Genomic DNA, 17098 nt, shown 5'->3' with positions numbered 1-17098 from the left:
TTTTTTTTTTTTTTGTTACATTTGTACCCTGCACTTTTTCCCACTCATGACAGGCTCAATGCGGCAGGCAATGGAGGGTTAAGTGACTTGCCCAGAGTCACAAGGAGCTGCCTGTGCCGGGAATCGAACTCAGTTCCTCAGGACCAAAGTCCACCACTAGGCCACTCCTCCACTTCAACAGCGTTTATCATTTATTAATGCTTGATATACCACCTTTCACTGGAACAAACAAAATTGAAACCAGAATGGTTCCTACTCCACTGGTCATATAGGACAGTAAAGAAAGGAAAAAAGGGGGGAAAACCCCATAGTAAATGAAGATCGATAAAGGCCTGCATAGTCCATCCTGTCATCCCAACAAGGTGGTTAAGGTTGTTCCTGCCTCTCCAAGCAGGTTACACCCCTCTGTGCCTTAGTTCAGGGGTTGTACCTGTCACTCTGAGCAGGTTACACCCCTCTATGCCCTGTTTAAAGTGTAAAAGACACAAGTTTTACTTTGATCCCATCCTCTCCCTGTATAGGGATCCTTTTGTGGTTATCCCATGTGTTTTTAAATTCTGTCACTATTTATGTCCCCACCTTCTCCAGGCATCCATCACTCATTCCATCGCAAATTCTATTCTCCATGATTGTGGGGTTTGCTTCTGGGTGTTGTATCCGCACAGTGTCTTCAGCAGCTGAGGCAAGAGCAGAGGGATTTATTTTATTTATTGGGATTTATTTACCGCCTTTTTGAAGGAGTTCACGCAAGGCGGTGTACAGTAAGAATAGATCAAACATGAGCAATAGGCAATTACAGCAGTAAAAATATTCAAAAACAAAGTATGGCATGGTATACTAGCAATGTCAACACAATATGTAATAGAACATTATAATTGGTAGTGAAGGGTAAGGCAAAGTTGTAACATATAGATAGGTAAGGAAGTAGGAAGAATTAGAAATTAAGGTGACTGATTTGAAGAAAGTTGCACATGGCGGAGTGGATAAACATGTCCCGCTGCAGTATGTGCAGCCCGAGTCAATCCTTGTATGTGTGTGTGAGTGAGACTAAGAAGTTAGTTACTTCTTCCATTAAAGGCTTGGTTGAAGAGCCAAGCTTTCACCTGCTTCCTGAAGTAGAGGTAGTCTTGTGTTAAGCGGAGCCTTTCAGGCAATGCATTCCAGAGTGTGGGGGCTACTCCGGAGAAGGCTCGCTTGTGGGTATCACATTGTGTAATTGCAAAGAAACCTTGGAGAATGATAGTAAAAAGGACTTTTTTTTGCCTGCCTTCCAAAAGTGTCCTACTTAAAGGGACCCTTTAGCTAAAGCGTAGTTGCAGACTAACGAACATCAGTATGTGCCAAACGCTAAGAAGCTTATAGGTATAAAATGGGCATTCTTAGTATTTAGCGCATGTCCTTGTTCCTCCACCTTGGGTGATGTTTTCCTGTCTGCACATATCCAGACATGGCCCAGCATAATTTCAGCGGTGGTGATCTCTCTTAAAAAAAAAAATGCTGACTGCCACTGGATGAAGTGGAGGAGTGGCCTAGTGGTTAGAGCACCGGTCTTGCAATCCAGAGGCAGCCGGTTCAAATCCCACTGCTGCTCCTTGTGACCTTGGGCAAGTCACTTAACCCTCCATTGCCTCAGGTACAAACTTAGATTGTGAGCCCTCCTGGGACAGAGAAAGATCCAGTGTACCTGGCAACACGGCTGCGCAGGCTTCTGTTTCTGTGAGTCTGACGTCCTGCACGTACGTGCAGGACGTCAGACTCACAGAAACAGAAGCCTGCGCTTGCAGATCAGCAATGATTCTGGAATCCTAAAGAGTGACAAGATTCCATGCAGAATCTCAAAGAGTAGCAACATTCCATGTAGAACCCTAAAGAATAACAAGTGGAGTGGTTAGAGCACCGCTCTTGCAACCCAGAGGTGGCCGGTTCAAATCCCACTGCTGCTCCTTGTGACCTTGGGCAAGTCACTTAACCCTCCATTGCCTCAGGTACAAACTTAGATTGTGAGCCCTCCTGGGACAGAGAAAGATCCAGTGTACCTGGCAACACGGCTGCGCAGGCTTCTGTTTCTGTGAGTCTGACGTCCTGCACGTACGTGCAGGACGTCAGACTCACAGAAACAGAAGCCTGCGCTTGCAGATCAGCAATGATTCTGGAATCCTAAAGAGTGACAAGATTCCATGCAGAATCTCAAAGAGTAGCAACATTCCATGTAGAACCCTAAAGAATAACAAGTGGAGTGGTTAGAGCACCGCTCTTGCAACCCAGAGGTGGCCGGTTCAAATCCCACTGCTGCTCCTTGTGACCTTGGGCAAGTCACTTAACCCTCCATTGCCTCAGGTACAAACTTAGATTGTGAGCCCTCCTGGGACAGAGAAAGATCCAGTGTACCTGGCAACACGGCTGCGCAGGCTTCTGTTTCTGTGAGTCTGACGTCCTGCACGTACGTGCAGGACGTCAGACTCACAGAAACAGAAGCCTGCGCTTGCAGATCAGCAATGATTCTGGAATCCTAAAGAGTGACAAGATTCCATGCAGAATCTCAAAGAGTAGCAACATTCCATGTAGAACCCTAAAGAATAACAAGTGGAGTGGTTAGAGCACCGCTCTTGCAACCCAGAGGTGGCCGGTTCAAATCCCACTGCTGCTCCTTGTGACCTTGGGCAAGTCACTTAACCCTCCATTGCCTCAGGTACAAACTTAGATTGTGAGCCCTCCTGGGACAGAGAAAGATCCAGTGTACCTGGCAACACGGCTGCGCAGGCTTCTGTTTCTGTGAGTCTGACGTCCTGCACGTACGTGCAGGACGTCAGACTCACAGAAACAGAAGCCTGCGCTTGCAGATCAGCAATGATTCTGGAATCCTAAAGAGTGACAAGATTCCATGCAGAATCTCAAAGAGTAGCAACATTCCATGTAGAACCCTAAAGAATAACAAGTGGAGTGGTTAGAGCACCGCTCTTGCAACCCAGAGGTGGCCGGTTCAAATCCCACTGCTGCTCCTTGTGACCTTGGGCAAGTCACTTAACCCTCCATTGCCTCAGGTACAAACTTAGATTGTGAGCCCTCCTGGGACAGAGAAATATCCAGTGTACCTGAATGTAACTCACCTTGAGCTACTACTGAAAAAGGTGTGAGCAAAATCTAAATAAATAAATATGTTTATTTCATTTCATGCAAAAATTGCAAATAACTACTACTACTACTACTACTTAACATTTCTAGAGCGCTACTAGGGTTACGCAGCACTGTACAATTTAACAAAGAGAGACAGTCCCTGCTCAAAGAGCTTACAATCTAATAGACAAGTGAACGGTCGGTCCGATAGGGGCAGTCAAATTGGGGCAGTCTGGATTCACTGAACGGTAAGGGTTAGGTGCCGAACGCAGCATTGAAGAGGTGGGCTTTAAGCAAAGACTTGAAGACGGGCAGGGAGGGGGCTTGGCGTAAGGGTTCAGGAAGGTTGTTCCAAGCATAGAAACTTTTGCTTTCAGGTGACACTTTATAGAGCAGATCAAGCATGCCTTCTGTACAGTGACATCTCGTCATAACCCTGTGGGTGTAAAGTCTTCACGCTGTTCAAGACGGGTGTACACAGCTGTTACTTTGGGGGGTTTACAGTGCTCACCGGACAGTTTACTGAGCCACTTTCCTCAGTAAATAGTGATTGAATGCATGGCTCTGATTTCACTAAGAAAAGGAGGAATTATGGGATGTGCAAAACGAGAGGACGAACCAACCTATTTGGATTGGCCTAGGCTGTGTCCCACATGGTAACATTCAGACTGCAGAGCTGGAGGGCCTGTGTTACACAGACTGGTTAGGGGAACCTCTGAAAACATGGCTGTGGCATTCAGGGGACATGTGAACCAGAAAAACAGCGGCACTCCTCCTCCCTCCCTCCCTCCCTTTCTTCCTTCCTTCCTTCCTTCCTTCCTTCTTCCCGTGGACAACTGAGGTTTGCATTTTGCAGCAACCTGGTCTTTTCTCTTTTGGTAGAGAGTCTTCACTTGTTGCCTTAGGTGTAGAAAGAGGGGGGAAGGGGTCAGAAGATCAGGTTTGGTAGATTCAGTCATTTTTCAAATACAATAAATAATCTGATAAAAGCTGTACCTGAAGGTTTTGAAGTAGCTCATTCTTTTTGATAATGATAGCTCCAGGCAAATTACATTTAGGTACAGTACATATTTCCCTGTCTCCAGCAGGCTTATAATCTGAGTTATACCTGAGACAATGGTGGATGAAGTGGCCTGGCCAAGGTCACATGGAGCGTTGGTCAAAGAACTAGGATTTGAACCCCGGCCTCCCTGGTTCTCACCTGTTGCCTGACTCACTAGGCTACTCTTCCACTTAAGGCTATTTTTTTCAGCATAAAGGAACTAATTTCAGTGTCTCCAGCTTGCCTCATTAGTTGGCTTGAATATGTAGATCTTAGGGGCAAAAAACAAATTGTAGGTGAGATTTATTGGACTAACTTAGCAGATGTGTGATAAGCTTGCAAGAGCTCTGCTCCAGCTTGCGAGTAATACACGTTTTAGCTTCTGTGGCAACTGTACTATTAGTAACCAGGATCACCATTAACGCTGGCTGGCTCGGTGCAGGCTCTTTGTCCACCATTCATTAGAAGGCAGAGAGCTGCCTGCAATTTGTCTTTGACTTTGCACAGCCTCCCGAGGGTGCACGCTCTGCGGCTTCACAAGCCCTTTGGTATGAAGGGCACGCACTGAGATAATATAACAAACCAACTTGTAATGTTGTTCCAAAGAAGAGAAAATCTTGAGTCGGGAAATAGCAATTCCGGTCTAGGAAGACCACTTCTACTCAAGGCAACGTGTTGTAGGGGGTATTTGTGCCATGCTATGAGCAAACTTGACAATCTTCAAAATCTTAATCCAAAAGAGCCGTTTTCCTGGACTGGTCTTTGCTGCTGGCTGAGGCCCCCAGTGTGTGCACAATGAAACCTTGTAAAGAGGGATGGATGGGATTTCTGGCTGGGCTTTTTTCTGGCTTGCATCATAACGCTGAAATAATCAGCACCCCTCACCTGTCTCCCCAGCCCTCAACACCAAATCGTCATTCTCAGCAACTAGAGATTTGTAGGCATCACATGGTGAGTTAAGACCTTAATAAGAGATCCCAATCAAGAAGTACATTTCAGGCTGGTTATGGTGGGGATACCTGAAGATGTAATGAGATAAAGTAACATAGAAATGACAGCAGAAAAAGACTAGAACAGCCCAGTCAGTTTGTCCAGAAAGGTGACCAGGGTTGTATCTGCCACTCTATGCATGTTATCTCCCCCCCCCCCCCCCCCCCCCAAATCACCCCATGTTTGTGTATGTGTGTTAGACATTTAGTTTTTGCATTGAGTGAAAGTACTCTATTTTTAAATTCCAGCCTCTTGCAATATAGGGATTCTCAGTATTTATCCCATGGCTTTTTGAATTCCGTCACTATTTTTCTCCCCAGCATCTCTTGTGGAAGGGCATGCAAGGCGTCCATCACCCTCTCCACGAAAACATATTTCCTGATGCTTCTTTTCAGTTTCTGTTCTTGCAGCTTCATTTCATGTCCTCTAGTTCTATAATCGCACTATTTTTTTGAAAAGTTTGTTCATTGATATCATTCACGTATTTAAATGTATCGTACTCCCCTATCCTTCCTCTCCTCCTGGGTATACATTGTTTCTTCAGTATGGGCAACACGGTTGGTTGCTAGTTTTAATCACTAGCAGGCTTATTTTCGAAAGAGAAAGACGCCCATATTTCGACCCAAATCGGGAGATGGGCGCCTTTCTCTCATGGGCGCCCAAATCGGTATAATCGAAAGCCGATTTTGGGCGCCTCCAACTGCAGTCTGTCGCGGGAACGGGCAAAGTTGATGGGGGCATGTCGGAGGCGGGGTGAAGGCGGGACTGGGGCGTGTTTATCGGCCGAGGAGAGATGGGTGCGCTCGGCCGATAATGGAAAAAAGAAGGGTGCCAGAAGCGAGAATTTGGGTCACTTTTTTGGACCCTTTTTTTTCACGAACAAGTCCCCAAAAAGTGCCCCAACTGCCCAGATGACCACCGGAGGGAATCGTGGATGACCTACCCTGACTCCCCCAGTGGTCACTAGCCCCCTCCCACCAAAAAAAAAGAACTTTAAAAACTTTTTTTTCCAGCCTGTGTGCCAGCCTCAAATATCATACACAGCTCCATCACAGCAGTATGCAAGTCCCTGGAGCAGTTGTTAGTGGGTGCAGTGGACTTCAGGCAGGTGGACCCAGGCCCATCCCCTTACCTGTTACACTTGTGCTGCTACGCCCCCAAAACCCACTGTACCCACATCTAGGTGCCCCCCTTCAGCCATAAGTGCTATGATAATGGTGTAGAGTTGTGGGCAGTGGGTTTTGGGGGGCTCAGCACCCAAGGTAAGGGAGTTATGGACGTGGGAGGAGGTATTTTAAAAAATGTTTTAGTTGTTACAAGTGCCCCCTAGGGTGCCCGGTTGGTGTCCTGGCATGTGAGGGGGACCAGTGCACTACGAATCCTGGCCCCTCCCATGAACAAATGCCTTGGATTTGTTCGTTTTTGAGCTGGGCGCCTTCAGTTTCCATTATCGCTGAAAACTGATACCGCCCAGCTCAAATCCACCCGTATTATCGAAACAAAAGATGGACGCCCATCTTTTTCGAAAATATGGTCTGGCCCACCCCTTCACGGACCCGTCCTCTGAGATAAACGCCCATGGAGATGGGCGTTCGTGTTCGATTATGCCCCTCTAGGTAGCCTAATGTCAGATAAGCTTTAGACAGATTTTTGCTGTTTGGGAGTACTCTAGTTTTTTCTTAAGTAGTTTGAATGTAGTATTCTGGTTGTCATGTTGGAAAGAAAGATGAACAGACAGGTTGTAGGTCCATGAGACCTTACTGGTTTGTTGAGAGAGAGCTGAGGGCAAGAAGGAAGCAGCCTTTTGATAATCGTGTCTTTTACATTGAAACAGAGAAAAATGTAAGCAGATAAAGACCATATGGCCTATCCAGTCTGTCCATCCATGCCAACAACTCTCCCTATCCCTCCCTCAGAAATTCTTTGTACTTGTTCCAAGCTCTCTTGATTCAGATACAGTTTTCGTCTCCACCACTTCACCGGGATGCCATTCCATGAATTCACCACCCTTTCCGTGAAGAAGTATTTCCTCAGGTTACTTCTGAGCCACTGCTTATCCCTGGGAGTCTGTGATGATGTCTAAATCCTTTTCCTCGCTGGTGACACCTAATGTGGAGCCTGGCATCTTGTAGATACCACTTCGATTATTCTTCCTAATGTGCACACTTTGCACTTCTTTATATTTAATTTGGATGTCTGGACCTACTGCAAGTACATTCAGTCAGCATGCAATTTCACAGCTTTGAATAGTTTTGACAGAAATGTGATCACTTCAGTCATCATTCCCATTTCCACATCATTTACAAATAGGAAGCACCAGTGCCAATACAGATCCTCGTGCTGGTCCATATTTCTGCACATTATTTGCATGTGATGTTGTTTACCACATTGGGCATAAAAATGTGTACTGAGCTTCTACAATGGCTTATTACATCACCCCTCCCAGTCTTTTAGCTCTGCAGAGCTTAATAAAGAAGAATCAGCATGTTTCTCCTCAGAACGGAAACAAAAATTGAGAAGGAAGAGCAAGCAGATGTTCTTGCTGAGTGGGTTGGCTAAAAACAAGAGGATTCCTGGGCTGTTCAGTGCTGGATTTTGGGAGAGTTTTCAGGTTGTTGGGGTTTTGTTTTTTGTTTTTTTACTTTTGCAACTCCTCTCTGGTTGCCACCATGTTCCCTTTGGCAAAAAGCCCTGATGTAACGGGAAGAGTCCTCCCAGTAGATAAGGGGAACTAAGAACTAGGCAATGAGTATAGCATGTTCTGGGATAGGCGTTCAGGCTTGACAGATCCTCAGCTTAAAACATCTACTAGTTTGTAACAGACAGATTTTACTTAATGCCCCTTTGACCACTGAACATGGTTCCTGGTGTTGCCTTTCTCATTTTGTTCAAATATTGACTGCTTGTGTGTCTTGTCTTAAAAGACCGATATTGCCAAGCACTTCATTCTTGGGTTTTATGTTACTGAATCAGTTTGCCACAGAAGAGGGAGCAGGGTATGAGGAAGAGGGTGTCTTTTTTTTTTTTTTTTTTTTTTTATAAATTCTTCATTCATTGTTTCTGGTACATATCTCCTGAGCAGGCCTGAAGAGTTTGACCAGGCAACTCAAGTGGTATTGTGTGTGGCTAAAGTACTTTTATGCCTTTAGTGTCAACGGGGCACGTATATGCAGAAATAAAGTCAAAACGGACATCTGGAGCCTTGGTACATGTTTGTTAACGTGTGAGAGTGGTTTGGCCGCCTTAAAACGATGACATATTTTATTAAACGTCTGTTGGCTTCTTGCCCGGATACAAGCCTTTTCAGTAATTGTGGGTGTTCTTTCTCCACAATGTCATATAACATCCCAGTATTTTCATGTTTTGCTCAGGATAATTGGCGCCCAGCCTAGCAGACCTTCCACTAGGCTGGAAAGTAGATGACGTGCTGGCAGAAGGATGCAGAGCAGCTTGGGACATGTGCTGTGTATATAGTTTGTAGGATGGGAAGTAGGTAGGAGCGATGGGGCCTCTGTGTTTGTACTGGAAGGTGGACAAGTGTAGAGAGGAGATAAAACATTAAACCCAGTATGAAACCCTGGTAGGAAGATATTTCAAGGAATTAGGCGCCACCTCAAGCTGCTCAACCCCAAGAAGTTGAGCCAGTCCTGGTTTTACTAATTTTGTCACCAAGGGATGACCTTAATTTCATTTCCGGCTCTTATAGTCTGTTCTATCCAACAAACAGCTCAAAGTGGATTGCAAATTATATGTACGCAGTCATTATCTAACATAAAATCAATATGTTCATTAAAATATTTGAAACCAATAGGTCTTTGATGCTTGTCCAAAATGGATATGAAGTGACATATTTAATTTGGTTACTACGAGAAATAGCAACTTATAACTGTATCTGTGCAATTACCTTGCTGAGATGGCAACTCTATACCCCCTTCCCCTCCCTTTAATGTGCTATGGTTGGTTCTGTGCTTGTTGAATTCCTTCTCCCCAGTGGGGAATGGGAGGATTGTGTCTGATCTTTAGAAGGTAGGACATCTTACCAACTGCGGCATGATTTTAAGCAGGTCTTAATGTCTCAGGGCTAGAAGCAGAAATTACATTAATGACATAGAGTAAATGAAAAAGGCAAAGGGTCTTTTTCTTACATTTTGTTTTTCTGAAGGATTCTCTAGGAATACCCGGAAATCTGCGGAATGCAAACCAACTTCCTGAGGTTACCGTTGAATGGAATTGCCTTTTCCCATCAGGAAGTGACTCGTTACAGGAAGAGCAGAGCAGGCTGGAAAATGTGTGCAATGCCTTTGTTTTCCCATTTTATGTCCACTGAATGCCACAAAGGCTGTGTGCGAGAGGAGCTCTTGCTAAGGCACTTCTGAACTCCGCATGTTGCTAGTCACCCCTGGGTTACTGTGCGCTTGCCAGGGTGTAGCCACGGAGGCCAGGTGATATCTCAAGCCAGAGTCATGTCCCCATCCCATTACCCACAGGGAGCATGGTTTACTCTGCTGAAGGTGAGTAATGAGAGAACCTGCTTCTTTCTGAAGAGACGGTATTGATTGTTATCGTAGCTGTATGTTTATGGTATGAGGTGTCTGCTCAACACTAACCGAGTAGCTAGAGACACGGGTTGTTAATCGGGGAAGCCAGGGTTCAAATCCAGCTTCTCCTACTGACACTGTGTTCTTGGGTAAGTCACCGTCACCGTCCATTGCCTCAGGTACAGATTTATCCTGTATGCCCTCTGGGACAGGGAAATAACCTCCTGTACCTGAATGTAGCTCACCTTGTGCTCAGATTTGGAAAATGTGAGTAAAATATCTAAAATCTAAATCCCTGCATGTCTCCCCAGTCCTGGCTGTCAGTGTTTCCCTTTGTCTGGCCCTGGCTTTCCCTGTCCTTCCATTCCCCCTCCTATCTTCTTCGGTCTCTCCCTGACTTGGTTTCAGTCTCGTCCCGATCTAATTACTCCATTATGCTGTTTCTTCTTGTCTCCCCTTCCTCTGCTGTCTTTCTTCTTTCCTCAGTCTTTTCTTAACTGGATATCTCCCTTCCTTCCTCTATCTCTCTTTTCTTTTTCTCTTCTGTCTCTGATTCCATATCTTCCTCACACACTATCTCCTGCTGTCTCTTCCTCTGCTGCAGGCTTGTCCTGCTTCCTTCCATTTCTTTGCTTTTCTCTCCCCTCCACCTCATGCTGTCTGTCCCTGATTGATCTCTTCCCATCTCCTGCTGGCTGATCCTGTCTCCTTCCATCTTGCTCTATATGTCCTTCACTCGGTTAATCTCTGTCTCCTATCTCCCGCACATGCTGCATCTCTCTTCTGGGTGGAAGTCCAGCATGCTTCTATTGTTCTCGTAACAAAGTCCCCTTCTTATTTTATTACCCCCTCCACCCCCATTTTTTTTCTTCTTAAGCTAAACTATCAAAGATGCATCTTGGTGGCAGCCTGAATTTCTGTGGTTTTACAGAAATCATAGTTGATGTATTAGCACCTGATTGATAAGATCCCTCATCAGTACAATGGCTCTCGGAGTTGCTTACTCTGAATACAGCAATCGTGAACAAATAAAATATATTATTACTGTGGAAGTCTCCGACCCTCCTCAGCATATTCAGTACAACTTTTAAATCTGTTCTTCTTAGACCTCAATTACTTGAACTTTATAAGAAAGTGATTAAAGCTGTCTGAAGCACACAGTCAGTCATTTCCTCTTTACATTCACTGAACTTTGTTTCATCCCGGAAAAACACCCACTTGTTTAACATGCGCCCAGGACTCTGAACCCGGGCCATCAGCTGGGGATCTGCAGACCACAGAGCAGGGCCTCCTCCACTCCTCCCCTCGTGGCTATGTTCTATCACATGCCTCATCTACAAAGAAGCCATAAAAGGCACCAGTGGACAATAGTGGCGGCTAGGAGGATGAGATCTGAGCGCAGCAGCTTGGGGGGGTGGGGGAAGGGGAACGACAGCTACAAGTCAAGGTTGTATGTGAGAAAAGAGCTGCAGCCTAAGAGTTAGAAAGGGAAACTGGAGAAAAATGACTGAGGAAGTCAGACTGGCTGAAGTAGGCTCGATTCAGCACCCCCCCCCCCCCCCCCATGAGTCATGTGCCAGAAGGAGCTTTTCCTTGTATCAGAAATATTGCTCTTGAGCGAAGGCCCCACTCGATTCTGCATAGCTTCTCGGGACACCTTTTTTGTTACTGGGGGATGAGACTTGTGCTTGCGGATTTTGGTTGGCAGTGCTGAATTTTTGTTTTGTTTTGTTTGCTCTTTTTTTCCAATGGAGTCAATTATTCAAAGTGATTTAACCGGTCAGGAGAGAAGTCTGGGTGCATAAGAACATAAGAATAGCCATACTGGGTCAGATGCCATCTAGCCCAGTATCCTGTTTTCCAAACAGTGGCTAAGCCAGGTTATGAGTACCTGGCAGAAACCTAAATCGTGGTAACATTCCATACTACAAATCCCAGGGCAAGCAGTTGCGTCCCATGTGTCTCGATAGCGGACTATAGACTTTTCCTCCAGGAATTTGTCCAAACCTTTTTTAAACCCAGATATGCAAACCGCTGTTACCACATCCTCCGGGAAAGAGTTCCAGGATCTTAAATATTAGTTGAGTGAAAAAAATATTTCCCCTGGTCTTTGTACTTTTTGAAGGAGTGAAAAAATCGATTCATTCTACTCATCCTACACCACTCAGGATTTTGTAGACCTCAATCATATCTCCTCTCATCCGTCTCTTTTCCAAGCTGAAGAGCCCTAACCTCTTCAGCCTTTCCTCATACGAGAGGAGTTCCATCCCCTTTATTATTTTGATCGCTCTTCTTTGAACCTTTTCTAATTCTGGTCTATCTTTTTTTGAGATACAGCGATCAGAACTGAACGCAATACTCAAGGTGTGGGTGCACCATGGAGCGATACAAAGGCATTATAGTATTTTTGGTCTTATTCACCATCTCTTTCCTAATAATTCCTAGCATCCTGTTTGCTTTTTTGGCTGCCGCCACACACTGAGCACAAAATTTCAACATATTATCTACAACGAAACTTAGATCTTGTTCTTGAGTGCTGACCCCCAAGGTGGACCCTAGCATCATGTAACTATGATTCTGATTCTTTCCAATGTGCATCACTTTAAATTTCATCTGCCATTTGGATGCCCAGACTTCCAATTTCCTAAGGTCTTCCTGTAATATTTCACAGTAATCGTTGTTCTGATTTCCATCGGCACTTACTGGATACAACAATATTCGGTGTCTGTATCTGGCTAGCCAGAAAAGCAGGCCTATCTTTGCCTGGTTAACTATCCAGACACCAGCACTAAATGTGTTTGTTTATTAAGACTTCATATATCGCTTGCACTGACTGGCAGATCTAAGCGGTGTACAACAAAAAATATTAAAATATAAAAGATAGAAAGGAACTACAATGTAGAATAGGAAAGGTACTCAACATTCATTCCATAAGACCAGATAGAAGCTTCACAGTCATACTATAAAGGGTAGCAAACAGGTAAGGGCAAAAAAGGGTAGGTTATACAAGGACAATGGGAAACTGGGAGGGCAAAGGGCTAGTGAAAACTCAATGAGTGCTCCCAGACTTAGGTGGTCATGTTGTAGGCCTGCTGGAAAAGCCAGGTTTTTATTGCAGTCTTGAAGTTTGATTCAAAGGAGGGAGGAGGTATTGGAATCGGAGGGGTGGGGGGGAGAGATCTACTTTCCCTTATGCAGCTCCTAGCTGCTATTCAGCTTGGGCTCCCATTAGTGTTGTATGCCGGTCCCAGCTGTATATCAACCAGGACCCACATACGTCCATATGGCCTTGGATATTCAGTGCTGGTAGCCAGACATGGCCTGGCATTGCATATCAGGGCCTAATTCTGCCTGCAGTGGAGAGCATTTTCAAAAAACACTGACCCTGCTGCAAGCTGAGTATTGACCGTAATGTTTTTTTTTTTTTTTTTTTTTTTTTAAAGCAATACAGAGATTTCACCACATCTCAATTTACCGTAGACACAGAAGAAACCCAGCTGTGTAACTAGTGCAGTATTAAAAGGAAAAACATTTACCAAATGTATTATTAAGTTTAAATCTCATCAGCATCTCCGGTCTCCATTTTATTTAATGGTCTCTCAACAGGCATACTTTACACCATCCATCTCACCAGTCATACTTGAGTTCTTCTGTCTTATTTCCAGATTAATGGCTCTGATACACTTCTTGTTTTTATTTATAAGTCCACTGAAATATGAGGAAGAGTGGGGTCTAGTTACTAACCTGTGACATGTTACACTGAATAGACCCACTGTTAGTCATAGAAGCCATGCTAAAAACTCGCCTTACTGCACAATGCAGGTTAGTAAATAGACCCTGGAGTGTTGTCAGACGGTTGCAAATCAGTTGTTAAGTAATTGATCAAATCTGAGGTGTGTACAGTGGTGTACCAAGGTGGGGGCGGTCCGCCCGGGGTGCACACCGCTGGGGGGGGGGTGCTGCGCGCCTGTCGGCTCCACTCGTTCCGTGCTCCCTCTGCCCCGGAACAGGTTACTTCCTGTTCCGGGGCAGAGGGAGCATGGAACGAGCAAAGCCGACAGGCGCGTGGCACCCCCCTCCCCCCCCCCCCAAGCAGGTAAAAATGCACCCGGGGGAGGGGGGGTCGCATCGGCGATCCGCCCCGGGTGTCAGCCACCCTAGGAACGTCACTGGGTGTGTATCTCATTGTTTCTCCCTGATGATGTGTTTTATTATTTTTCCCATATATGAAGTTAATATTGGAATGTGTAGGGGGTGAAAATCAGTTATGCACGAAGGAGTGTGATCCTATGTGATGATCTTAAAGTGGCCAAACAGGTAGAGAAGGCAATGACAAAAGCTAGAAGGATGCTTGGGTGCTTAAGGAGAGGAAAGGGAGGTGTGATGCTTCTGAATAAGACTCTGGTGAGACCTCATTTAACATATTGCATACCATTCTGGAGACGGCACCTTCAAAAAGTTAGAAACAGGATGGAGTCGGTCCAGAGGGCAGGTACTAAAATGGTCAGTGGTCTTTGTCATAAAGCCTGTGGGGACAGACTTAAAGATCTCAATATGTATACTTTGGAAGAAAGGCATGAGAAGGGAAATATGATTAAGACATTTAAATACCTCCGTGGCACAAATGCACAGGAGGCAAGTGCCTTTCAATTGAAAGAAAGCTCTGGAATGAGGAGGCATAGGATGAAGGTGAAAGGGAGGGAATAGACTCAGAAGTAACCTGAGGAAATACTATTTTACCTTAGCTTTAGGAAGAAACTAAAAACATTTCTTTTCCCCAAATCTGTGAACTACCATCTCTGCTTTGCACCCATATACCCATTAGGACTGCCTAATATTTCCTCATGACCATGCTCTTATTTCTCATAAGGTCTGTTGGTTGATTTCCTTATACAGTATACTAACATGTAATTGCTGTAAACTATACTGAAAAGGGAATTTTAGCGGAATGTAAGACCTAAATTGAACTGAATTATGAAAAGGGTGGTGAATTCATGGAACGGCCTCCCGATGGAGGTGGTGGAGAGGAGCAGAAAACTGTATCTGAATTCAAGAAAGCTTGGGACAAGTACATAGGATCTCTAAGGGAGAGGAAGGGATAGTAGATGGTATGGATGGGCAGACTGGATAGGCCATATTATCTTTATCTGCCTTCATTTTTCTCTGTTTCTATGTCTAAACCCAGAGCCTCGATTTCTTTCCATTTGCTAAAATATATTTCTTGGTCTCAAGGAAAGATGAGGCCATAGGATGGTTTAGTCTCACTTTCATTTGTATAATCTTCAGGTGTGAGACCTAACTTTTGCACTTCATTCCATGAGATATTTTTTTCAGTCGCTTTTCCTAAGTAACATAACTTCTTGCCAGAATTTTTCCATTTGTTTCACCTTGAGTAAGAAATGAATCAGCATCCTTTTTGTCCTTTTAGTCTGACTACCTTCAAAGTATGTGATAGGTAATAGCTGAAATTTCACATCTCATAGCTTAATGTCCCTATGAGTCTATGTGGTACGGAAAAATAGAGTGTTAAATCTTGGGTTGAAAGGTCTGTTTGTAGATGTTCCGATCACAAGTGTATGGTATGCATTCCAGATTTCTCCCATTGAGAGAGAATTTCTTCTGTGTCATGTCTGCTTGAATTGTCTTGAGAATTCCCACCCTTGTTTAAAGAATGTGGTTTCTCTTTTTTTTTGGGGGGGGGGGTCCGTACTGAGAGCTTCTTTTGCAAAGCTGCATTAGCAATTCCCACACAGCAAATGAGAGGAAGCCCATAGGAATTGAATGGGCTTCCTCTCATTTACTGCGCAAGAATCACTAGTGTGGCTTTGTAAAAGAAGCCCTAAGTGTTGCACTTGTAAAAAAACTTATGAATTTGAAGTATCTGGATCATTCCTTTTCATCCTAGAAATTAGGTTGTCATTCAGCAATGGAGCGGCAGGTAGGCCCCATCCTTGTTTAATAAAGCCCTACTCATATGACTAATCACAACTATATATTTTTATTGTTTTATTTTTACTTGGTAACACTTGTGCCAGTGCCCAGTTTGCATATCCAGGTGAATATGGTCATCACCTCTTTTTCTGTCTTAAGTTAGTAAAACACTTTCTCAATTTAAGCTGTTCTAACAAAAGGCCACCCTGTATTGTCTTTATCTTGGATGATTGATCCCCTTCAAGTCTTTCTCACTACATTTTCTGAGCATCTGGCTTTATTTTCATCTATAAAAGATCATCAAATCTGTATGTCATTGTTAGATGTTTTCAAGTGGCTGGGGAGAGCTTGAGTGTTGCACAAAGTGATTTAGGAGAGAGCACTGGTGGTTCCATTCCCACATCTGAGACCTAGCTACTCCTTAAAACTAGGATCTTGGAACAGTGCAAGATGTTAACGCCATCTCGCAATATCCAGTCTATCCCCTGGAATCTCTGTTTACGTGGACTGGCGAAGGGATCCAGTTCCGCTCTGGTTTCTCTTCCATGGTAACCTTAAGATGTGCATTCCTGAGACTAATGAGGTGAATCATGTCCCCCATCCCATTACCCACATGGTGCACAAGTTCTGTTCTCTAGGGCCACAAACAGATCGGGTTTTCAGGATATCCCTAATGAATATGTATGAGGTAGATCTGCAGGCGTGCTATCTCCATTGTATGCAGTCTGTTTCATGTAAATCATTAGAGCTATCCCCCCACGTATTAGGTAGGGAGAACCTGACCAATTTGCAGGCCTGGAAGACTGAACTTGTGCACCCCTGCTCTAGGTTCTGGGTTCCTAAGAGCCTACAGAGCTTGAGAGCAGATCCTATGACTGTCCATCATGGGGCCTTCTGGTGATATACTTGTAAATATACTTGTAAGGTTGCGCACCCCAATGCATTGTATGATATTATAGACCAGAAAACAAACCAGTACAAATAGTCTTAGTCTCCAATGGTTGAATTCTAAAAATACCAAAACGTTTGTATTTCCCCTACATAATCAACTAAACTAACTTGACAGCAGGTGCGCACCAATGGTCATGGCCAAGAGTTACATTCTCTCTTCATTCATATTCGTAACTGAACACAGTATTGGATCTCATCTCTGATGTGCTTCCATTTTTGTTGTAATCTACAGAGGCCATTCTCCAGGAGCTTGGCATTTAGTGCAGTGGGGCTATGTAAGGTTCTCTTCCCTCAATAAGAAGGATGTTAATGCCTTATCGCATGAGGAAATGCTGTGTGTGTGAGGGGGGGGGAGGGGAGGATGCAGTTAGCACAGGTTTAACCTGGAGCTCCAGGCCTACATGCATTTCTCACACCAACACAGAGCCAGAAGCGCTGCCAAAGCAGATGGCAGACGTGGTGCCCCCTCGTCCTGAGTGTCCTTGGTGCAGCTTAGAGGGTCATTTTCTAGAAGGATGGTGAGGTAGGAAAG

General features: G+C 44.6%; 1 protein-coding gene across 4 annotated transcripts in view; it reads left to right on the top strand.

Annotated features, from left to right (window-relative positions):
• PKN1 (protein kinase N1) overlaps positions 1-17098 on the top strand; it is a 113290-nt gene that overhangs the window by 40190 nt on the left and 56002 nt on the right. The window contains exon 1 of one of the 4 annotated variants that reach the window (XM_030197130.1): positions 9347-9657. The exons of the other annotated variants lie outside the window; for them this stretch is intronic. Coding sequence (XP_030052990.1) covers positions 9610-9657 — 48 coding nt within the window. The 5' untranslated portion in view covers positions 9347-9609. Of the gene's footprint in view, positions 1-9346; positions 9658-17098 lie in introns of those variants that run through there. 4 annotated transcript variants of the gene reach the window in all.

The sequence above is a fragment of the Microcaecilia unicolor genome, chromosome 3 (assembly GCF_901765095.1).
Source record: "Microcaecilia unicolor chromosome 3, aMicUni1.1, whole genome shotgun sequence".
In the NCBI taxonomy this organism is placed as follows: Eukaryota; Metazoa; Chordata; class Amphibia; order Gymnophiona; family Siphonopidae; genus Microcaecilia; species Microcaecilia unicolor.
Note: the sequence above shows the minus strand (reverse complement) of the source record. Positions and strands in the feature narration are given on the sequence as shown.